The sequence below is a fragment of the Arvicola amphibius genome, chromosome 4 (genome assembly GCF_903992535.2).
Source record: "Arvicola amphibius chromosome 4, mArvAmp1.2, whole genome shotgun sequence".
Taxonomy (NCBI): Eukaryota; Metazoa; Chordata; class Mammalia; order Rodentia; family Cricetidae; genus Arvicola; species Arvicola amphibius.
The window spans coordinates 1,206,430-1,231,051 of NC_052050.1; the positions used below are offsets into that span (position 1 = coordinate 1,206,430).

Genomic DNA, 24,622 nt, shown 5'->3' on the forward strand with positions numbered 1-24,622 from the left:
GGGCCATCTGTGACAGTGTAGCAGGAACTCTGATACTATTCAGTACACCACAAAAAATAATCTCAAGTGTTCAAGTCCTACATTAAAAGACAGAACAAGACAACTGCACAGAAGAAAACGTGACGTCCACAGCCGAGGTGACACAGCAATAAGGAGACCAGTTCTCCCCAAAGTAAACAGATACCCAGCAGAGCTCCATGCAATGTCCAATAGCAATTTCTCAGGAACTTGGCTAACATCCTGAAAACTATTTGAAAGGATAAAGCCCTTGAAGAGACATGTCACTTTTGGCAAAGAGAGGCAAGAGGAGACTCGCTCTGGCAACCATTCCAAGATGAGCGTCAGCTAGAACCAGTAGGGAGCCACTGGAGGGAGACCAGCAGCCTGAATGTCACTGGGACCAAGCAAGTAGGAAGCTGTGTAGCTGAAGATGGCTTTGGGAAACCGGTTAGAACAAAACACTCAATGGAAACCCAGTGAATTCTATCTCATACTCTGTACACAGGACCAAAATTAATCCATGGAGTCAAAGGAAATCAAAGCCAAAAACATCACCTGATAACTCTGAAAGCACAAAGATCAAGAACAAAGGTTCCACAGGCCCGAGCAACGAGATCTGGCTTGCTGTGCAATAAAGGACACCACCATCACATCACAACCGACATGTCAGACTCCGAACAGTGGCTGAGGATACCACAGTCACAGACTCAGCTACATCCCGACATGTCAGACTCTGCAGAGCAGCTGAGGACACCCACAGCGCAAAAGCAAAGCTCAAGTGCCATGGACTCGCGGAGGGTGTGTTCAACCACAATGACCAAAGGTAAAGCCGTAGGGGACACAACTCTAAGCACTCAGGAGTCAAGAGTGCTCACTGCTCTTGCAAAGGACCTAAGTTTGATTCTTAGCACCCATATCTAACAGCTTACAACCACCTACAATCCAGCTCCAGAGGATCCAATGCCCTCTTCTGGGCTCATGGGTGCTTATACTCAAAATGCACATACACATAAACGCATATATACACAATGACAAATAAAATATAAGCCAGGTGGTGGTGGCGCATGCCTTTAATCCCAGCACTCAGGAGGCAGAGGCAAGAGGATCTCTGTGAGTTCAACACCAGCATTATCTACAGAGTGAGTTCCAGGACAGGCTCCAAAGTTACACAAAGAAACTCTGCCTCAAAAAAAAAAAAAAAAGAAAGAAAAAAAAGCCGGGCGGTGGTGGCGCACGCCTTTAATCCCAGCACTCGGGAGGCAGAGGCAGGCGGATCTCTGTGAGTTCGAGACCAGCCTGGTCTACAAGAGCTAGTTCCAGGATAGGCTTCAAAGCTACAGAGAAACCCTGTCTCGAAAAACCAAAAAAAAAAAACAAAAAAAAAAAAAAAAAAAAAAAAAAAATCAATCAATAGACAGATAGATGGATGGATGGGTAGGTAGGTAGGTACGTAGATTTAAAAAATGATAGATTAGACAGACAGACAGACAGACAGACAGACAGGCAGGCAGGCAAGCAGGCAGGCAGGCAGGCAGGCAGGCAGACAATAGATAGATAGATTAAAAAAAATAGCTGCTGCTGATGGTGCACATCTTCAATCCCAGCACTCGGAAGACAGAGGCAAACAAATCTCTGTGAGTTTGAGGTCAGCCTGGTCTACAAGAGCGAGTTCCAGGACAGTTAGGGCTGTTACACAGAGAAATCCTGTATTGAAAAAACCAAAACACCCAGACACAGAAAAACAATTATCACATGTACTCACTCATAGGTGGTTTTTAAACATAAAGCAAAGAAAACCAGCCTACAAACCACAATCCCAGAGAACTTAGACAACAATGAGGACACTAAGAGAGACTTACATAAATCTAATCTACAAGGGAAGTAGAAAAAGACAAGATCTCCTGAGTATATTGGGAGCATGGGGGCCTTGTGGGAGGGTTGAAGGGGAGGGGAGAATTAGGGAGGGGAGAGGTAGGGAAGGGAGAGGTAGGGAAGGGAGAGGTAGGGAGGGGAGCAGAGAAAAATGTAGAGCTCAATAAAAATCAATTAAAAAAAAAAGAAAGAAAACAACAAAACAGGACAGGCTCCAAAGCTACATAGAGAAACTGTCTCAAAAAAAAAATTTAATAAATAAGCCAAGCAGCGGTGGCCTACGTCTTTAATTCCAGCACTCGGGAGGCAGAGGCAGGCGGATCTCTGTGAGTTTGAGGCCAGCCTAGTCTACAAGAGCTAGTTCCAGGACAGGCCCCAAAACTACAAAGAAACCCTGTCTCGAAAAAGCCAATAATAATAATAATAATAATAATAATAATAATAATAATAATACTGATGATGATAGAAGGATGGATGATGGACGGATGGATGGACGGACGGACAGATGGACAGGTATACACATATGCACAGCCCCTCTACACTCATCTCCTGGGCAACTGTTAGATGTAGCCAACAGCCCAAGGCACTGAGGAGCTATAAGACTGCAGGTTGGTGTGAACCATGTCAAGATATCGTCAGCATCCAAAGTGTGTAGGACAACGAGGAGGATCAGTATCACAGAACGTACATCCATCAATCACAGGAAGGAGCCCTTCCCCCAAAAATCCACACAGGATGCTGGAGAAGGCCAAAGTAGGGGAAGCGAGGGCTAAAGAGCCAAAGTGCAGAAGGTACAAAGGCAGAGAATGACCTCAGGAGACTCCCTCCCTAATGCTAGGTGAGATCTTTGTCATTATCTGTGTCCAAACCCAGAGCAAACCTGAATGAAAGCCATGGGCCTGGATGGTGGGGATGCGCCCTGTAGGCCTGTCCACTTCATGGGACAGCCTGTCTCCACGTTAATACTAACAACAGTATAACAGCAGCCCTGCGGTGTCTTAGCTCCACCAGGAAAGGGAACACAGTAGGAGCAGGGCTACTCTGGAGAGAGTGTGGACACTGTACACACCCATGCTCCAGACTGGGTCCAGGGTCTGGGTCTGAGGACCAGGAAGCTGCCTTGCTAATGATACCCCAGGCAGGAAACTCATATCAAGTCAAGTTTGATGGCACTTGAATGGATGAAACAGGAGCGTCATAAATTCAAGGTCACCCTGCCTACACGCTCAAGAGCCATCTCAAAAAGGAAAAACAAAAGCACTAAGGAGAAGCCTTAGTGGTTACGGCACTCGCTCAGTAAGCATGATGGGATCTCAGGTCCCCAGGACCCACAGAAGATGCCAGGTGTGACACACGCTTTTAATCCCAGCACTCAGGAGGCAGAGGCAGGCGGATCTCTGAGTTCAAGACCAGCCTGATCTACAGAATGAGTTTTAGGACAGCCCAGGCTTCACAAAGAAATCCTGTCTTTGACTGGTGGAGGGGGAAGTGTCACCAGGGGGATATGACAGCACAACTATAATTCTAGTCTCCAATGGCAGAGATAGGGATCTCTAGAGCAATCTAGGTAGACTGAGAAACCCTGACTCAATGAATCAGGTGGCAAATTGATCAACATTGACTCCAGACATCCAGACCCCATACCATGCACACTTGTGCCTATGTACTTACAAAAACATGCATTCATACATGTGCACACATGAAAAAATAGCTGGGTGTGGTGGCACATACCATAAATCCCAGGTTTCAGAAGGCAGAGATAGGGATAGCTCTCTGAGTGAAGTGACCAACTTGATCAACATGGCAAGTTCGTACCAGCCAGGGCTGCATAGTGAGCCCTTGTCTTTAAAAAACAATAATTCTAGCTGGGTGGTGGTAGCACACACCTTTAATCCCAATACTCGGAAGACAGATCTCTGTGCATTCAAAGGCAGCCTGGTCTACAGACCAAGTTCCAGGACAGCCAAGGCTACATAGAGAAACCCTGTCATTAAAAAACAAAACAAAACAACAACAAAAAAAAAAAAACCCAAAAAAATAGTAATAGTAATTTGAAAATTTTTAGGAAAATAAATAAATAATCCTGTATCTAAAACAGCTGCCTTCCTTTAAGAAGCCAAACAAGGCTCTAGGCCATGGCCACCTCATAGCCTGGCCCACAGATAACTTCAGGCAATGTATTGGCCAGAGAAAGACCCTCTCTAGCCCTTGCGCAAGAAACTATAGGTCTTGAAAATGAAGTCATGCTTGGCTGGACTCTGGAAGACTGGGCCCTTCTTAGAACAAGCTTGTGAGGGAGCTGAGCTGACAGTCCAGGAAAGCTTCTAAAGAAACCCTCAGTGGAGTTTTACTCGTATAGGGCACTCTGGGGTTGCCCAGTTACCTAAGGACAAGCAAACGCCACACCTGGACCCAGAAAGTGTGTGCAGACGGGAACACTCACGGTACTCCACTTTCCAAGATGTCAGTGGGAGCTTCTGCCTAAGCTACAGAGTCTTAAAGATGAGCCAAACTACACCAGCTTTGAGAGCAGGAACACAATGTCCTCCTGCTGGACAGCGCCATCAGCCAATGCGCGAAAGACAGGGGACTGGACACTGACATGGCATGACCTTCACCCCACACATGGTGCAAAGGTAGTCTCTGGTGTGAGCGCCACCGCAGGCTGGGAGAGGTGCTCACACCCCCACACATGGTGCAAAGGTAGTCTCTGGTGTGAGCGCCACCGCAGGCTGGGAGAGGTGCTCACACCCCCACACATGGTGCAAAGGTAGTCTCTGGTGTGAGCGCCACCGCAGGCTGGGAGAGGTGCTCACACCCCCACACATGGTGCAAAGGTAGTCTCTGGTGTGAGCGCCACCGCAGGCTGGGAGAGGTGCTCACAAGGCCACATCCTAGCCCTTCACCTGTCCATAAAGAGTGATTCAGAGTATTCTTCCAGTCCTTGAAGGGCAGCAGGAATAATTCACTACCAGGATGGTCTAATAAAGAGAATCATGGACAGATGGGGTGAAGGTGACAGCAACAGCTGCAGCTCAAAGATGGAAACAGAATTAAGATAAAGAGCTCCACCGTGCATGGTGGTGCACCTTCAATTCCCTCTGTTCAAGTCCAGCCTGGACTACATAGAAAGACCCTGTCTCAAAAAAACAAAAACAGGAAAAAACAATAAAGAACTGTTTTGCAAAACTAATTAAATGGCTGTGTGCTGCAGTGGGACACACAGCACAGCAGTGAGCTCTTCCTCAAGAAAGCTCACCATACAGGAAGCAGCACTGCACGAGTCACTCTGGTCAGGGACCACCGGGCAGGCCATTTCCCGAGGGCCCAGGAAAATGAACCCTGCTCTCTCCTCCTCACTAAGAGGAGAAACAGTCAGCTGCACTTCCCGTGCCAAACTCCACGGAAGTGTAAACTTTCCATGAGGTTATGGATATCCCAATCCATAGACACTCTCTGCCTTTCTTACACAATCCACTCCTACCTAACACAGTCACCATCTATGCCTCAAACCTGCTGCCCAGCAACAGGAAGATGCCAGCCTGGGACAACCAACGCTCAGTGCTACTTTCACCTTATCCAAGCCTCCCAACCAGGCAGAAGGTGGGTTGCTGCTATTCTCAGTCGCCCTTTGGAACCTTCTGGGTGGCACATGCGTGCTGGTGCTGATATGGGCAGGTTCACAGCTCCACACGCTTAAATGAGAAGCCCAGACAGAATAGTCCTGTTCCCAGGAGATGCCTGCAAACCTATGGCCACCATAGCCAGAATGGCCAGCATTCAGTTTTGGTCGGGAGAAAGCCCTGCGGCTCAGTCTACTTCTTACCGGTTCAGGCTCCTGCTGGGGCTCCTCACCAGGCTTTGACTTCTTGGGCTTGGAAGGGCCCCCAGGGCCAGAAAAAGACTTGGGTGACTTGGCAGATGATGTTAGAGGTCGAAGGGACCCAGAAGGGCCCCCCAGCCGCTGACCCCCACCAGAGAAGGGAACAAATGGGGCAGATGCAGACTCCTTTGTGCTTTGCTTTGTCCAAGCATCTGCTGGCTTTGGGCCACTCTCAAGGCTGCTCCCTGAGGTGCTTGCATCACCCTGATGGTTCAGGTCTCCCCTGCTGAACTCCCCAGAGTTCAAAGGAAGCAAGGGGCTGCTAGATGCCTGGTCAGCTGACATGGAGGAGGTTGGACTTCCTGGGGGCTTGCTCCTGACTGCAATGGGCTCCTGTTTGCCCGTGGTGTCACACTGCTTTATGACAAACCTGGGAGAAGCAAAAAAGTGAGTCTAACACCATAGAGTAGTCCTTCCCTCCTTCAGAGTCCCTTCTGAAATCCACTTCTCTCTCCAGAGGAGAAAAGAGAAAAAGGCTGGAAGGAATGGTCCCTGAAGGCAGCTGTGGGCACCGAGTACCAAGAGGGTAGCACTACCCACACTCCTAACCCCGGGCACATGTCTCCCCGGTTCCCATATTCCCCCCATCCAGGACCTCCACCTCGGCCTCTGAAAGGCTGTGATTACAGGCACGGGCCACACCTAGCTCCCTTTCCCCAAGCCTAGAGACTCCGATGCCCCTACCTGATGGTGGCACTGCCGCCCGTGAGGCCCAGGGACTGAAGCGTTGTGCTCTGCAGGGCAGCTCTACCGGTCACCTGCAGAAAATGAAAGCACACACAGGTCCCTGGATGGATCCTTCCCTACTGAGCCCTGGTTGGTCAAATCCCCCAGGGAAATCCCCAAGGTCTGTGTGCAGCTGGTCTGAAGCTGGTGAGGACCCACTGACCGTCTGTCTCCTCGGCTGTGCACTGAGCCCACTGTGTCTAGAGAGAGCACACTGAGTGACCAGCAACCCAGAATCCCATGCTCAGGGACAGGAGACTGGAGACTCACAGATGGGGATGAGGGTAGACTGCAGGCCCCATACTCCCAACAACTCCCTGAGCTCCAGGTTCCACAGCCGCCACTGGCCCCCCCCCCACCAGTAACTTTGTAAATTCTTAACCTGTTGTAGCCCCAGGCCACCAAACTCCAATGGGCATCATGACCCTCGACAACAATGGGCATCGTGACCCTCGACAACAATGGGCAAGAGGCAGTAGGCAACCTGACCCTGGGGGCTCCAGACATATAGGTCCCTTGCATCAGGTCCTTCTCAGTACCACACAGGTGTCTACCAGGCCACAAAGAGAGTCCACCCTGTCTGGCAGACCGAAGGCAAGATGGTGGCACCCACTCTTCAAAATTCTTTGAGTTGTAGGAGCCCCAAATCAGAATGCATGGCCTGACCGGGGTGATAGAGCCCGTCAGCACACCATCTGACTGTGGCAAATGGCTCCACCATCTCCAGCCTCAGCTACTTCAGAAACACTGCCCAATCTGTCTCGGTCCTCCCCTCTCCCAAGTCACTTCTGACAACTTGGTTCAGGGCAGAGGGCTCAGGCAAGACTGGCCACACCCACTGAACCAATGCTGGCCCTCTGAGGAGCTATCCACAAGGGCAGACAGCCATGCATAGCATGAGACCCAGAGTATGTGGCCAGGCAGGATGATCAGGCTGGGGTCCCTGGGGCCCTGTGGTCCATCTCTTCACAGGAAGAGTGTGGTCAGAGCAGCCTCCCGCACCCTTCACAGTTCCCCGTGCCCCACGTGGCCTTGGGGTGAGGAATCTCAAATGGGGTAACAGAGAAAGTCCTGTCCCACCCCAGGGCCTTCCTGAGGACCCGCAGAAACTGCATGCCTTTGCCTAAGCCAGGACAAGGCACTGGGCCAGGGAAGAAACAAAAAGCCCCTGTGAGGTCAGGGGACCCGGGCTCGGAGGGTCCTCACGGCAGCGGGCAGGGCTGGCGGGCTGGCCCAGCCTCACTGCCAGCTTTGCCTGCGCCACGCTGCACTCAGTTTTGAAAAAGATCAAAACATAGAGCAAAGCAAATATTTACTAAAATGAAACCACTTTTGTGACTCCTGGCTTTGAGAGAAGCTGAAAAAGCAAACAGGGCGCTGAGGGAGGCTTCAGGAGCAGCCCAGGCGGCCGCGGTCGGCTTCCAGTGGAGCCGGCTGTTCTGCTTTTTTCCACAGAACACATCATGCTTTCAGGAGCTGTTGCTCCCGCCACTGCTTTGAAGACTCAAGTCAGTGAAATTTCCAGGTTGGAAAGTGGGCTGGGCTGCGGGAGTGCAGGAGAGCAATCGGGTGGCCAACACCTACCTCATCCCTCATGTACACACAGACGGGGGTCCTCTCCCCCAGCTGCTGCAGACGCTCCCTGTAGAAAGAATAAAGAAAACAGCACGACTTCAGGGCCCCTAACCCAGCATCTTGGAAACTGCAGGGATCTAGGCTCAGGGCCTGAGACCTCTGGTAGCCAGTCCCAGCCTTTCTAACTCTCTCTCTTATATCCTCCCATAACCTCCGGAAGGAAGCCACCAAGGACTTCACGGAGCCCCAAGAGCAGCCTCAGTCATCAGCACATGGCCAAAGATTCCTCCTAACCCCTCCAGCCAAAAGGCCGCCACACTGCATGAGCCTGAAGGAGAAAACCTCCAAGCAGTCCGGAGGGTCCTGAGTCTAGCCCTTACCTGGAACTGCCTCCCAGAGCTGACACCCAAGACTAGCTCAAGACACAGATCCATTCAGCAGACTATAAGCAGCCTAGGTTCCCAAGGCTAAACACACTGCCGTAAGCTATTCCATTAGCCCCAACTCCAGAGTGAACAGCAGAACTGAAGGAGGGGTACAGTCTCCCAGAAGGGCTAGAGAGTTCTCGACCCACAGGCAACTTGAAATAATGGCCGACAGCTTGGGACTTGACCCAGTGTCCCAAGGACTGGATTGCACTGGATTCCACCGTGTCCTCGCCATGTCCCTTTTGTGCTGGACACAGAGAGTGGGAGTGCTGCCCCTTATGAAGTACAACCTGATATCTACAGGTTAGCTCCCAAGGTGACGGTTACCCGAAACAGGGCATGAGAGCGGGTCTGCCCCATCCTGGAGGCAGTTGCACACAGCACTCAGCTCCACTGACAAGCTGAGGCCAAGGCAGAGAGCAGAAAAGGGCTGGAGAGCACCCCAGACAGATGACAGATACAGCAGTCACTACCCCCACTCTCCATTCTCTATCTCTATAGACCTCACCACCTCTCAAACAATGCCCTGAGGGCCAAGCACTTGACCCCTTTCTCTTTTCTCCACATACTGCCACTCCGCACATGGAACCCCAAGGAGCATCCAGAGAGCACTGGCTGGACCCAAGCACAAGAAGTCACACACGCACGCACACGCACGCACGCACGCACACACACGCACGCACACACACACACACACCTTTTGCTGACACACAAAATAACTAGTCAGGCCCTGAGCATCTCCTCTGCCAGTGCCCATGACAACAGAACAGGAGTTAGTTTCTTATCGAGAGGTCCCATCTCAGACCTTAGTGAAAACAAGCTCTCCAAAGGGATAGGGAGAAGTTGGGTCCATGGGCAAGGACCAGGCAAAGGAGAAGACCACACCGCAGCCAGGTCTCATGGCCATCCATCATGGCCCAGACAATGAGCAGAGTCACGAGGAACCAAGCTGGTGGCCAGAAGTCGGGAAGCAAGGATTAGATCAGTGTTGGCTTGGATGGATTCCTCATATGGAAACCGTGATCAACCCCAAGTGCTCAAAGGACCTTTGGGGCACACGTGTGCCAAACACAACTCCAATGGGTCAGGGCCACAGGTGTAAACCTGGCATTGGTGAAACAAACAAACAAACAAAAAACCCAAAAAACAAAAACAAAACAAAACAACAACAACAAAAAAAAACAAGCATTAGCACAGGACTGAGAAAAGCAGATGATCATTGGAGCCCAAGCCACTAGCAGACCCCTGCAGCCTGTGTGTGTGTCACTTTTGGTACTAAGACCTCTGCAGCCTGTGTGTGTGTCACTTTTGGTACTAAGACCTCTGCAGCCTGTGTGTGTGTCACTTTTGGTACTCAGCTCTGTTGCTGCCCTGGAGAGTTGCCCTTCCTGACAAGGCCCAGCACTACTGCTTCACCTGTCTCCAGAGGCCTTGCCGGAATAGCAAGACAACAACAGAGTTTGCGGAGACCACAGCCCACCCTGCAAGCCAGGCTTCTGACTCAGAGGGATGGGTACGACATGTGGGTACCCCTCCATACAAGGCCAAGCAGAACTGTAAGGCCTTTTACACGAGTCACTGTGTCCCCGTACGGGACTACCCTTCCTGGCCCAAGACGACAGGCTACAGAACAAAGATACAGACTGGGAAGGAAGACAAGAACACTAAGAGACTTTGCCTCCCAGATACCAGACACACAACACACTCCTGCAATAAGGCTATACTGCCTGGTCACCTGACCCTGAATGCCAAAACTAGCAGCAAGGGGATAGCCAATGCAGTATCCCTTCTGGGAGCCCTTACCTGGGTATTATAGGATAACAAACCCCAGATGGGGACAGAGCCCAACATCAAGTTATCAGACAGTGGCCAGCTTGGATGTGCAGCTTCTCCAGAGCAAGCAGCGGGCGGATCAAATTCCCGCGTGCAGTCTGAGAGGAGCAGTGTGTAAACATGCCATGTGGCCACAGGCCCGGGAAGGGGCAGCCAAAATAGCTTCCAGACCTGCCACCCCTGCCTAGCAAGCAGAACTGCCAGTCCTGGAGGTGGGACTGGAAGACATCCCCTCATGCACTAGCAGGGACACCATCAGGCCCCACAGACTTCACAGGGTCTACCCTTTCCCCCCAGGCTAGACTGAGCCACAGGACATCAAGCTCCAGAGAGAAATGTACCACGGGGGAGGGGTGGCTAATGGTGTCTATGGAGCCTGCTCACCCACATGAGAGATGCCCCTAGGCACAAAGGAAAGTGTTAATGGTATCAAGCAAGGTCTCCAAGACCAGCAAGCCTCCCCTGGCAGGACTCAGTGTGGCTGCGCAGGACAGAGATGCCACTGCTGTTGGCTTCAGAAGCATGCCACACCTACCACAAAGCTCATCATCCCTTCAGGGGTGAAGAGTCTGGGTATTTGGGGCTCAGCTCCTAGTGAGAGCACTATATGTTGGGAACAAGCACCGTCTACAATATGTGTATGTGTATACGTCATCTGTTCGGACCTCACTAACACAGGACGGGTGTTAACATCAGTGCTGCCAAGAAAAGCCTGGCACTACCATGTCCCCAAATACAAGAATGACACACAGGTAGTATGGCTTCTCCTGGTTTGGGTGCCCTCTGAGGGTGAAGTCAAGTCATTAGAGCACGAGGTATCCAGTGCCACATGACAGTGGAGCCCCTTGGGCTCATATTCTGTCTAGAGGAACAAGAAGGCCCAGACAACTGAGCCTACACAAGTCTAAGGAAGGAAGCTTTATGTCCTACCCAGACAGTTTTAGCCAGGAGCTGAGCTGCTACCCACTGGGCACCAAATCTACCCTGAATATGGCCACAGGGCTTGACCTCAGAGCCCCAGGAGTGCTATGCTCACCCACAGTCTTCTCCACGTGTCATACCCTGTGGACCCGCCAAACACCCAGCTCTCCTGAGAATTGTAGCTAATCACTCAAGAGTTGGAAGGGGACAGAGAAAGGGCTTGGACTACATAGGACAGGTGCAGAGAAGAGGACCCAGTGAGGCCAAGTCCCCTCCGCACCCGAGTTCATGAACTTGACACTTACAAAACAAACAAACAAACAAAAAAACCACCACACTGTTCCCAGGCAGACTTCAGAGAGCAGCCTGAGGGCGCAGACAGGCAGAGTCTGAACCTGCCTGAGTCCTGGGGTGTTCCAAAGCACACCCTTCAGTTCATGTCCTCCCAGCCCCTCACACCCCATCTCATCTGTCTTACTCAACACTTCCTGGTGGCCACTTGCCTGATGTGGCCTGCTGGACTGGCCATACTGACTACACACCCATGCAGGCTGAGTGGATAGCCGCAGGACCTCCGGACATGTGGTAAATTCTGACTCATAGCAGGAGGCCTGGGTCATACTACAAAGAAAGCCCCACACATTCTTAATCTCCACTCCTATAGCCTTTGGACACTCTTGTTTCCATTTGTGTCTTGCCCAACCACAGGAACAGTGCTCCAGCATACGACCCTAAAGCAAGCATGGGCACATCTGCGTGGCCAGTGATCACCAAACATCAGAGTCAGCGACCAGAGAAGTAGACAGCAGGTCTGGCCAGTGTTTGAGGCAGCAACTAGGACTGGCTGAAGCTCTAAGTAAGATTCTCAAATTTCAAAAATTTCATTCCAGGTCTGTAAATACGGCTCAGCAGTTAAGAGCGCTTGTTGCTCTGGCAGAGGACCTGGCTTGAGTTCCTAGCACCCACATGGTGGCTCACAAGCATCTGTTAACTCCAGTTCCAGGGGAGTTATGGATGTATACCACCTATAACATCCAGTTATGTGTATGTATACTAAGCATACATATATACATACATACATATATACACATATATGCAGACACAAACATGAAAAATAGAAATAAGCAAATCTTCAAGCCAGGCATGGCGGTGTATGCCTTTAATCCCAGCACTCAGGAGGCAGAGGCAGGAGAAGGCAGGCAGATTCCTGAGTTCAAGGCTAACCTGGTCTAGAGTGAGTTCCAGGATGGCCAGGGTTACACAGAGAAATCCTGTCTCCAAAAAAAAAATCCAACAAATAAATAAATCCTCAAAAACCTCTAATCATAAATAACCTAATTTTCAACTGATTACATGTTCAAAGGGTAACACTCTTTGTTGTTGTTGTTTTCCACACAGGGTCTCACTATGCTGTGCAGACCTGGGCTGTCCTGGATCTCGCTCTAAACTCAGCGCTCCGCCTCTGTCGCTGCCTCCAAAGTGCATACACCACCACCACCCACCTTTACAGGGTAACATTTTAGATGTACTTAGTTAAACTTTGCATACACCACCACCACCCACCTTTACAGGGTAACATTTTAGATGTACTTAGTTAAACTTATCAATCAAGTTAATTACATTTCTTTTTACTTTTTCATTAATATAGTTTCTATAGCTCTGGGTTATGTCCATGACCAGCACATGGGGCCTACAAGGCATCCCCAGTGGTCTGCGTGGGGGTGGCTCAGACCAGAAAGAACCACTTCCCAAAGCTACGCTACTTCCAGTCCAGAAAGCCACCCAGTGCCCCCCAAACAAATATACACAAATCATGCTTTATATTCGATATGACAACCTCAGTGCCCAGTCTCTGGCACTCCCACGGGCATTCAAGGAAGCATCAAGGAGGTGGAGACCTAGAGCCTTGGACTCCCCACTTGGAACTTGCTTTGCATCATATACACTGATGAGCCTGCTGTCCCTGCTACACAGTCCCTACCCTCACTGTGAGACTGAAATGCACCTACCATGGGGCATGAGCGGGCAGCAGCTCAGGTCTCAAAGTTCAGAACTGGAATTCATGGGTGGTCTTACCTCTTGGTCCAGTGATTCTATCTCTGAGTTTATCCTGAGGGAGGAAGCAGGATGGCAGGAAGCTGAGTGGTCCACTCTAGCTCTGCCTGTGCAGGCCACACATGAGGAGCAGGGCCTGTCAGCACAGGTGCACACATCAGGCATACGAATGGAGGCCACGGCCACTCGACAGAGACAGCATGCAGGAAGGGACATGAGGATCTTCAGCAAAGTATTTATGGCAATCGCAAACAAACAAGAAAGACGTGAGGAAACAGAAGACAGCATGCAAACATTCAGGAGTCTGAGGCAAGAAGACTCTGCATCCAAGGCCAGCCTAGGCTACAGAGTAAGTTCAGGGCAGCCAGGGCAAACAAGTGAAGCCCTGTCTCAAACATAAGAGGAGTGGGCACTGAGATGGCTTGGACAGGAAAATGAGCATCTGAGTCCAGATGCCACAGGAAAGCTGCGCCCAGGGGCAAAAGCTGTGATACCAATGCCAGGAGGCAGCACAGGAAGGTCCCTGGGGCTTACTAGCCAACCAGTCTACCTGAATTGGCAAGTGTACATACACACGCTGAGTAAAAAGTAAAGAGTGGGCTAAGGATATAATTAGTGGTAGAACACAGGCCTAGCATGCACAAAGCCCTAGGTTCAATCCATAATATCATGAGAAAGCTGGGCATAAATCACTCTCTATCCAATACTCCCATGTTTAAAAAGTATCTATAATATCCATGGGCAGACATGCTAACTGTCATGGGTCCAGAGGCATTGACCTCGGGGCTGCACAGTCTCCTGAATCACACTATTATCTGTGTCTCCAACTGCACATCCTGAGAGACAGGGACACCAGTGTGTTCTCCCACCTCTTCCTGTTCTGTCAGCCCCTCACCAACAGACAACCTAAGATACTCTGGGCCTCATCTTCATTCTCCTGTGATGACAGACATGCAGTAAAGGAGAAGCAGTCCTCCACTTTTGGTGTCTTGATCCTGCACCGAGCCTAGGGACACCTAAGAACAGCACCCTGGCTCTAAGGCATTTTCTCCAGGCCTTACGTCTTTCCTAACACCTTTCCTACAGCTATTTTGGTTGTCTGTACCCATCCCATGCTCCTTTGAGGAAAACTGCCCCAGGACCCCAGCAGGAAGTCTGTAGTCTCCTTTCTTGGAGACCAGCAGTTTCTTTCAGAGATATGCAAAGTGAACCTGGGCCCTTTCACATCCAGGGCTGTCTGTTCTACCCTCACTCCTCTGTGATACCCTGGCAAGAGAAAGAATTCTAGCAGAAGCAGATCTCGAAGGCACTGCTCTGTCTCTATCAGGGGTTCTGGCCTGTGCCCCCCGGGAAGGGAACAGAATCATTCCCATGCCCAGGCCCTGCATTTCACAGCATCCCTTGATAAGGGTCCTTGGCCTACTGTGGGTCTACACAAGCCTCTCAGTCAGGGCCACTGGTCTTCAGTTCTGCAAAGCGCTCTGTTGCAGCCAGGCTCAGTCTGGAGCCTCTATCCTCTGGACTGCTTTATAGTGAGTGCCCTGGCACAGAAGACCGAGCAACCCAACTGACCTTGAGTGATCTGCCCTCTGCCCTCCATTGATATGGAGCTTCTATCCCCGAAGAACTGAACTTCAAGCCGCCCGGTCCAAGCATTAGCCCAGGTCTGCAACAGCTCCCATTCTCCCGTGCTGTTAGTCAATACCCACAGCCACCATGGGGAGGAGCCCACGTAGCTGCAGCAGGACTCTAGCCAGGTGACCTGCCTTACACTGAGGTGGCCCCAACTGCCAGTCATCCAGCCAGCCTGCCTTCCTGTCTTCTTCATCCCCTGTTTTAGGAGACAAGGTCATGCTATATAGCCCAAGCTGGTCAGTAACTTACTGTGTAACCCAGGATGGCCTCAAACTCACAAGCCTCCTGCCTCAGTGTCCTGAACATAATTATGGACAGAAGCCATGCCTAGCATTAGAATGTGCTTTGTGTGTGTGTGTCCTCATGCACATACATGTTACCAGGTATCAAACTCAGGGTCTTATACACACGTGGTAAATGCTCCCTACTGAACTAAATCCGCAGTCTGAGTGACCCTTTTTAGCCAGCTGTGTCTGTGATCTCACCAGCACTCCAAGGACATGACAAGTAGTCCTGGAGGTCCTGCCCCACACAGCCACCAACTCTCCCCGGCCATCACATGACCTCACACTTACAGAGCTGCTCACATCTAACTTCAACTCAATTATTCCTTAAGTAATTAACTTATTCCTATCTTATGTGCATTGGTGTTTGCCCAAATGTATGTCTGTGTGAGGGTGACAGGTCCCCTGGAACTGGAGTTACAGACAGTTATGAGCTACCGTCAGGTATTGGGAACTGAACTCAGGTCCTCTGGAGGAGCAGCCAGTGCTCTTAACCAATGAGTCGTCTCTCCAGCTCCCTTAACTCATTCTTAAATCCACTTCAGACCTGGCTTCAATTCCCATGGCCACTGGGGCTGTTGACACCAGTGTCTTAGAGAAGGGAACCTGTAGACCTTGTATCGCACTCACCGGGACAGCTTGGCATATCCTGTCCACCGCAGTCAGGTGCTGCTACAGCCAGGCACACTTCACCCGTGGGGCCACCGAGGGCACCAGATCCAGAATCACGCTCCCACACACACACCAGGCCACATCTCACTGCACCAGACATATTAGCCTACTTTGTCCTCACACAGCCACGGCTCCAATGAGAGCACAGACCCAGAACAGGCAGCAACTCACCTACAGTCATACAGCAAATACTACTCCTTCTAGCATGCTTGTCAGACTTGTGGCGGGGTATCTGTGTGTGTGCGCGCGCGTCCGTGCGTGCGTGCGTGTGCGTGCACACACGCGCAAGCCTTTAAAAGCCTTTAATCCCACTACTCAGGAGGCATAGGGAAGCGGATCTCTACAGAGCAAGTTCCAGGACAGTCAGGGCTACACAGAGAAACCCTGTCTTGAAAAAAAAAGCAACAATAACAAAAATAGACAGATTCCCATCCCACAGAGAGCACTTAAATACTATTTACACACTTCAGAATAGCATTTGCACTATTAACCAACAAGAACTACAGACACATATCAGAAGAACTCATTGTATAAAGCAACGTCACAGCAACAAGCTCATTCTAATCAAGGATCCTCAAAACACAGATCTTACACAGGCATTGGGAGACATTTCATTTCCCTTTGCAGTTCATCAGTCCTTGGGATCTTTTGAGTCCCGACAAAGATGGAGGAACACCTTTGCTCTCTTTGGAGGACAAAAGGCGAGCAGGCCTGGAAGCTGAGCTGCCAAGACTTTCAACTGAGCACCTCCATTCAGTCAGGACTGCAAAAGCCAGAGCCAGAAGCACAGTGTGGGTTTCAGACCTCTGCCAGGAGGGGGCGGGAAAGAGCCTGGGATCTGCCTGCCAGAGCTCACCTGGTCTGTACAAAATGGCTGAGGAGCTCCCAGAGTGTCTGGCGGGAACAGAAAGTGTCCTGCAACCTGGAGCCATCATCCAGCTGTAACGCAATTCGAACCTGGAGAGGTAAGAGGTTAACCCCGAATTAGGAAGAAACACACTATCCCAGCAGACCCAGATTCCCAGAGCCAGGCCCTCCCCACCTCCTGGACACAAATACTGAGGAGGGGTGTGATGCCTTGAGGGGGCTTCCCAGGAGGGCTGTATCACCAAGGAAATGGCTGCCCATCAGTAAGCCATCACAGAAATGCCCCCTTTACCACTACCCCCAGCCACAGACAACACCGGTGCAGCCTCTCTGGGAGACCAAAGATGAGCTGCTTCCCGACCCAGCCCCAGCATCCTGTGAGACAGGGACATTTAGTAAGATGTCCCCAACTTCAGGGCAGACTATTGCACAGCACAGAGGACCGATACCTGGCGTTTTCTAAGTTTCTGTTTATTACTGAGCACACCACTTTTGTATGTCTCATAGCAACCGTACCTTCAACGAGGAACACATGAGCTACAACCCCCTCCAGCAGTGGTGCTCAACCTTCCTAATGCTGCAACTCATTAACACAGTTCCTCACGTGGTGCTGACCCACAACCATAAAACTATTCCATTGTTACTTCATGGCCACAAATTTGCCACTGTTATGAATCATAATGTAAATATACGATATACAGGATATCTAGTATGTGACCCCTGTGAAAGTGTCACCTGATTCCCCAAGAGGTTGCAACTGCTCTAGATCACGTCAGCAGGTGGGCAAAGCTGCAGCTGAGGCCCAGCAAGGGCTCTAGGGAGGCTGAGTGAGAAGCAAGTGTCTGTCAGCCACATCCATACAGCAATTCAGGATCTCTCATCAGAAACATCCAGCTGGCACAGTGTTACCAACAAACCCCAACAAAACCAAAACACAAAACAACACACACAAAAAAACCACCTGCATAAGGAAGAAATTTTTCACTCCCTGTCCTGAGTTATTCAAGCAAAACATGTAGCTTTGGCTTAACTGAGGAAGGCAGAATGGACCGCAGGACTTGTCTTGACCTCCAGTCCTTCAGCCCACGGCAGTGCCATCCCCTGCTCTGCAACGCCGGCAGAGGCAGAGGGGCAGTGCCACTGCGCTTCACGGCTGGACACCTACCATGTTCTCAGGCCCCTCACGGCTCCGGGACACAGGCACCATCTCCAGCTTGGCATTGTTAGGCAGGTTGGCAAATCTCCACTGGAGAGAGAGGTCGAGCACAGTCCTCTGAAACCTGCAGAACAGACACAAGCACAGACATCTCTGAGGACGCAGCCCCATGCCGACTGCTCCCTCAGCTCCCAGAGCACAGAGTTAGGACTTGAAGAAACAAGAGGCGAAATCTTGGACTACAGGGAGCTTTAGAGAGGCACAGGACTGGCAGGGATACAGAGGGGAATACAACAGGATGAGCCCTATCCAAAGGTGAGGGTGGCACCTAGAGATACTGTAGCAAATGCTGCCCTGAGAACTGACCCTCAGGAATGTCTAATATGCATGAGGCCCTGGGTTCAGTCACCAGCACTGTACAACCCTGGTATGGTAGGATTACATGGCTGTAACCCCAGTACTTAGACCCAGAAGGATCAGATCATCTTGAGTATGTAGAGAATTGGAGGTCAGCTTGGACTTTTGGAGACCTTGACCCATAGAAATCCCTCCATGATGGGTGACAGCCAGCTGGTAATGGAAGAGAACTGACTTCAGCAAGCGTCCTGACCTTCACAGGCATGCTTGGCATGCATGGACCATACACAATAATGTATAAAATAAGAAGAAAAAAGAAAACTGTTTCAAGCAAGACCAATAAAATTCCACCTAAGAATCCTGTCGTTCCAGTTGCCAAAGTTGCTCTGGCTTAGGAAATATATACCAGTCCCATCACTCCCGCCTGCTGCTACCCAGAGGAGCATGAAACAAGCATAGGAGGGCGATCGTACAAGACCCGCCTCTGGGACGGCCCAGTCCGATGTCCTTACAAAAATTCAGAGTGAAACCAGGCAAGATACAAAGTCACATTAGCCATCGCCTCTCCGCCTTACACCATGAGGGGTTAGTGTGCAGGGAGGCTCCAAGGGCTTGTAAGGGCTTCAAACGTATGGCTTCTCAGAAGCACCGAAGGACCAACAGATCTAGAAGCATCAGTGGAGACTCAGGCATTATCTTGGAAGCAGCCTCCAAGATGTTTGCCCTTTTCAGAAAGCTCAGTTTAAAACTGGAAAGTCAATGACAGTTCAGGACACACAAAGGCGACACTTGGATCTTGATACATGGCTCCTGGCAACGCAGTATGAGTCACCAGGAGGCTATTACCTGCCCCTTCGATGAGAAGACCAGGCAAGAAGGGAGAAAAGCTTGGTCAACGCCATCCCTGGAGAAAGAGCCGCAGCCCTACCCAGCTGCCTTCCTAAGCTTGTTCCTTCTCATCCCAAGACTCTCCGCGAATGAGAACAACTATCCAGCCTACAGCTCCCACACTTGCCTAGAGGATGTGCATGGGCCACCTGAGGACTATCGAGGACAACAGAGCTCAGACTCTGACTCTGTTTTAATGAACATTCAGGAGGAAACTACAAAACTAGATAGATACATTTGTGTGAAATTTGAATATATGGTTTATCGCCAACCACTTTTGAATAAAGTGACTAGCCCCACATTATAAACACAAGACGCTGTTGGGAATAGCAGTTTTGGCGACTGTGACCTATTTTTATTTATTTATTTATTTATTTATTATGGATACAATATTCTGTCTGTGTGTATGCCTGCTGGCCAGAAGAGGGCACCAGACCTCATTACAGATGGTTGTGAGCCACCATGTGGTTGCTGGGAATTGAACTCAGGACCTTTGGAAGAGCAGGCAATGCTCTTAACCTCTGAGCCATTTCTCCAGCCCGACTGTGACCTATTTATAAAGTCCAAGGGTGTTTGGAAGAACTGAGAATGAGCCAGGTGTGGGGGCAACACCTTTAATCCCAATACTCAGGAGGTAAAAGCAGGAGGATCTCAAAGCCAGCCTGGACTACACAATGAATTCCAGCTCAGCCAGAGGCGGTGAGACCCTGTCTCGCAAAAGAAAAAGAAACCAGAGAGATAAAAGCAGAACTGAGAAGGAGATACTGTTGACCCCAGTCCTAGGCACAGCTCAAAACTGCAAGCTGCCATAGGCCTGCGAGCTGACAGAGACGGGCAGAGAGAAGGCCCCTCACTATGTTCACTGCTGGGCATCAGCCAGGGCAGCGGCAGCACTTCTTAAACAAATTACAGCCAGTGGATGGAAAGGAGAGGCCGGAGCAAAGCTAATACAGTGTTGTAGAGGAACTGACTCAAATTATAATCATTACTCCAACCAGACACCATTATGTGGACCATGGGCAGGTTAACGGAACAGCGCTGGCACAAGGCTTTGTGGCAGGGTATCCTGGCCACTCGGAGCACGTGCTCCGTGATTCTTAGATGACCAGAATGGGAGCTGGAGCCTGGAACCGCCTGATGCAGGTATCTTTTCAAAGAAACATCTTCCTAGAAAGCTCAGAATGCAGTGTGGAAAAGGTCAGGAGAATGGGCTCTTGTGTTCAAAGAACAAGGCTGTGAAAACAGGTCTCTCTCTCCAAGGGGAAATACTAGGCATGAAATGCGCCCTCCTGCGGCCTCAGTGGCCTGCCCCTTTCTTTGTATCAGTGCCCCCCACGGAGAATCAGACCAGGAAGAACTACAGTGGAGGAATATGACAATCCCTTCACAGGTTTCTACCCATTTCTGCATGACCAGGTCTTTGCACTAAGACCCCCACCAGGAACTTACATACTCAAATGAGCTAAAATCCTACACTGTAGGGTTAGAAGTGCTCCCCAAAAGCTACATCATTGTCCCTGCCCTCAAAAAGCCTGTGGGCATGACCTTATTTGGTACAATTATTGATTTTTTTAAAAAAAATATTTACTTATTATGTATACAATGTTCTGCCTGCACATCAGACAAGGACATCAAATCTCATTACAGATGGTTATGAGCCACCATGTGGTTGCTGGGAATTGAACTCAGATCCTCTGGAAGAGCAGCAGTCAGTGCTCTCAGCCTCTGAGCCATCTCTCCAGTCCCCGGTACAGGTATTTCTTGATGTTAAGTTAAGGGAGGAAATTAAATGAGGTCATCCTGGACTAACCAGAGGACCCTACACTTGTGTCCTCCGATGGCAGAAACTGTAATGATGCAATCACAAGCCAAAGAACACCTGGACAGCCAGAAGCTGAAAGAAATACGAACATCTCTCCCTTAGAACATTCGGAGTATAGTCATACTGACACTTAGATTCTGGACTTTGCCTTCTGAACTGGATAAGAATAAACTTCTTTTAAACTACCCAACAGGGCTTTTCCAAAGCAGAGACAGTTTGTGTATTGAGAAAAGGACCAGATGGATTGAGAAGCCCACAGCTGAGCCTGAGTAAACTCACTTCAGATCGTATTCGCTGGGGTTGAAGTCCTGCCGTCGGCATGTGTCCTCCAGTACCTAGGGGACGAATGGACAGTAAAACCGTGGACCAGAGAACTCATATGGCAGGCACACAGGCCAGCCCACCAAACATCCCACTCAACAAGGCTTAGCAAACTGTACCTAAAAATTCTGTCGGGTTTCCCCTTCCTACAGGGGACTCCTTCCTGACTTACTCCCCAAAGTGTGGCACAGCCTGTCCATCCCTGGTCCCATATTCTGGGTTCTAGGTGGTGGCTAACCACAGATATAGCCAACCCGCCTTACAGGGACTACTTTGTATCTCATGTCTCACTCTGTGGCCTGGCAGCCTCTGTGCAAATGCTGCAAGACCCGAATCTTCTCTGCTTGAGCCCAACTCCAAACGGGTCCTGCCAGAGGGTTGTGGGGCTGTATTAGGCACTATAGAGCCTCATTTTTGAACTGTGTTCCCCACTCTGTGGACTCCTGACACAGATCTGAATAGTATGCGCTTTTGCAACCTAACAAAGGTTCAAGAAACAGGTGTGTGATTCATAGGCGATCACAAGCAGTGACAGTCAAAAGCAGTGAATGACTTAGCAAAATTCACTTCCGGGCCCACGGACGAGGCCGATCCAGGGTCCGAAGGGACGCCCCTCTTTCCGGTGACCGAGGAGGCTGAATTCGGACAAGCGCCGAAGACTCCGGGTCTCCAGCAGCACGGCCTGGGGGTGGTGAGGTCCCCAGTCGCCCCGGGGGTCAGGAAAGGCGCCTCCGAGCATCCCGCCCCGCCCCCGGGACCCAGCCACAGAATGGGGCGGGCAGCCGCGCGAAAGGCACCCATTGGCTGCCTCAAGCGCCGCCCACCAGGGCCCGGCCCCGCCCCGCAGCCCCGGGAGCAACCGCAGGGGAGGGCCCGGGCGCGGCCACCTCTGGTCCTCCGCCCGTCCACCCGTCCGCCCGTTCCCCACCCGAGCCGGCGGCCGCACCTGCAGCAGTACGGTGCTCGGCGTCACCTTCACCGTGTGGCGCCGCCCGTTTGGGGCCAGCACCGACACCGCGGAGCCCCCGCCGCCCGCCGGGGCCGCCATCTTCCGCTCACGTGACCGCGGCCGGCTCGCCTCAAACTACTTTATCCGCAACAGCCGGGACGCACGGCCACGCGGCCTCGGGGGCGGGGCAGACTGGGGCCCCGCCCCAGACTCCGCCCCCGGCGCGCTGGTCACGTCCCCCTGCCTCTGCCTCGGTGCGGAGCAGGCGGGCGCAGTGGTCCCTATGGCGTGGCCTAAAGGGCTCTTCCATAGAAAGCACACACTGCGGCCAGGGGCACTGTCCCTTCATCCCGCGCCCATGGTCCCAGGATCGTCACGCTCTGGAGACTGCCTGCGAGAAAGCCACGTTGCCTGCGGCCAGCCTGGGGTCCTGCAAGCCACCTGTCTGCCACCGAGTGCTAGATATACCCACACCATAGTTGGCCTTCTTTGTACCCACTCCGATGAGCGCTGGTCCTTCCTCCCCCAACTTCTCAGATGCCCCTGTGATCATCATTTTCACATGGTGACAAACTCCTGTGCTGGTCTTCCCCGAGTGCTTAGGCCAAGTGTGGTAGCTAGCACTTGGGAGGCAGAGATAAGCTGACCCCTGAGTTCCAGGTCAGGCTGGTCTACAAAGCAAGTTCCAGGACAGCCACGGGTACACAAACCCTGTCTTGAAAAACTAATAATAATAATTAGTTACATTTATGCAATTTTTTATTGTTTATATGTGAAAGACGGGGTACAGGCGTGCCATGGTACTTGTGTGGATGTCAGAGAACTTGACAGAGTCTGTTCTCTCCTTCCGCCTTGTGGACTAAGGAAGGGATGGAAGTCAGGTTCACAGACTGTGGAGCCGTCTTGCTGATTGCAGGCCCTCTTTTGACTTGCCACCATGACTGAAATGCTTGTGGTCCTTGGAATTGTAAAGACCTCTAAATCTGAGAGTGGAGAAATCGGCACACACCCCAGAAACACTGACTGGGCCCCCCCCTTTTTTTTTTTTTTTTGGTTTTATTCGAGACAGGGTTTCCCTCTAGTTTCTAGAGCCTGTCCTGGAACTAGCTCTTGTAGACCAGGCTGGCCTCGAACTCAGAGATCCGCCTGCCTCTGCCTCCCGAGTGCTGGGATTAAAGGCGTGCGCCACCACCGCCCGGCTCCTTTTTTTTTTTTTACTTGGGCTCAGGTGCCTGGTGAACTGACTTCCCCTGGCCGGTCCAATGCTGAGCAAAGGTTACCAAGGAACCCACTGCAGCACTGAGGTGCCAGATCAGGACGGTAGCTGGCCTCATGGTTCAGACTGCAAACGCCGTGTCACCCTGATTTTCCAGCCAGGGACCAGCTTCAGTCCCCAACACAAGAGCTTCATTTGTATGTGTCTCCCCTGCCCCCACTATCTTTCCCCTCCCCGCACCCGATACCCTAGGCTCAGCTGAATCTTAAGTGTCATTCTGAACCACAGCTCAGCTGCCTAGCTCTGGTTTTGCCACATGTCCATCTGTCAACTTGATTACCTCCACCTGCTCCACAGTGTCCTGTCAGAGTTCAGGTGCAGACTCTGGAGGGCCATGTGCGTGCAAACATTAGCCCTTGCTTAAACTTGCGACACCTGTGTGTGGGTGCTGGCATGCCTTCATATAAATGATACATCTGTGTCATACCTGTATATCGACAAGCATGACCGTCTATGTGTTCTGTGCAACCTCAGACCTTCACTGAGCCTCTCACTGTGCCTAATCCGTTTAATCCATTTGGTAAATTTCTTTGACAAACTAGCTTTTTTTTTTTTTTAGAAACTCAAACCTATTTTCTTTCAACTGTTCCACAGTTAGAATACCCTAGCAGCACATTTCAAGGGGGGAGGTGGCAAAGATGGCAAGACCATCAGGAGAGACAGGGCATCAGCTTGTCCTGAAAGTGAATATGTGACATCTGACCACTTACCTGGTCAAGTAAAGGTCAGAGTCCTCCATGATCAAGGTCCCATGTTCCTGGTGGAGTAAATAAGTCAGTTCTGGATGGGTTCTTCAGGACTACAAATGCCACGTTTTTCACGAATTTATTTATGAAGCAGTTTTAGCATCAATTGAAGAATGAGTTCTTTTTATTTATTTTCTTGACAGCTGTCCTGGCTAGTTTCATAACAACTTGACCACAAGCTAGAGTCATCTGAAAGATGGGGATCTCAGTTGAGAAAAAAATCTCCCTAAGATACAGCTGTAGAGCATGTTCTTAATTAGTCATTGATGGGGGGGGCAGCACAGCCCATTCTGGGTGGTTCTACTCCTGGGCTGGTGGTCCTCGCTTCTATAAGAAAGCAGGCTGAGCTAACCATA

The 24,622-nt window shown here is 50.9% G+C and overlaps 1 protein-coding gene across 3 annotated transcripts in view; it reads right to left on the reverse strand.

Moving 5' to 3' along the window:
• The window catches only part of Aspscr1 (ASPSCR1 tether for SLC2A4, UBX domain containing), a 38,799-nt gene extending 16,377 nt beyond the window's left edge, over nucleotides 1–22,422 (reverse strand). The window contains exons 1-7 of one of the 3 annotated variants that reach the window (XM_038325928.1): nucleotides 22,242–22,422; nucleotides 21,254–21,309; nucleotides 17,917–18,031; nucleotides 16,741–16,841; nucleotides 8,066–8,123; nucleotides 6,440–6,513; nucleotides 5,699–6,125 (exon numbers count right to left, since the gene is read on the reverse strand). In XM_038325928.1, the coding sequence (XP_038181856.1) occupies nucleotides 5,699–6,125; nucleotides 6,440–6,513; nucleotides 8,066–8,123; nucleotides 16,741–16,841; nucleotides 17,917–18,031; nucleotides 21,254–21,309; nucleotides 22,242–22,343 (933 nt within the window). In that variant the 5' untranslated portion in view covers nucleotides 22,344–22,422. The other 2 variants (XM_038325930.1, XM_038325929.1) reach the window with 2 other exon arrangements.
• Nucleotides 22,423–24,622: the final 2,200 nt, after the last annotated feature.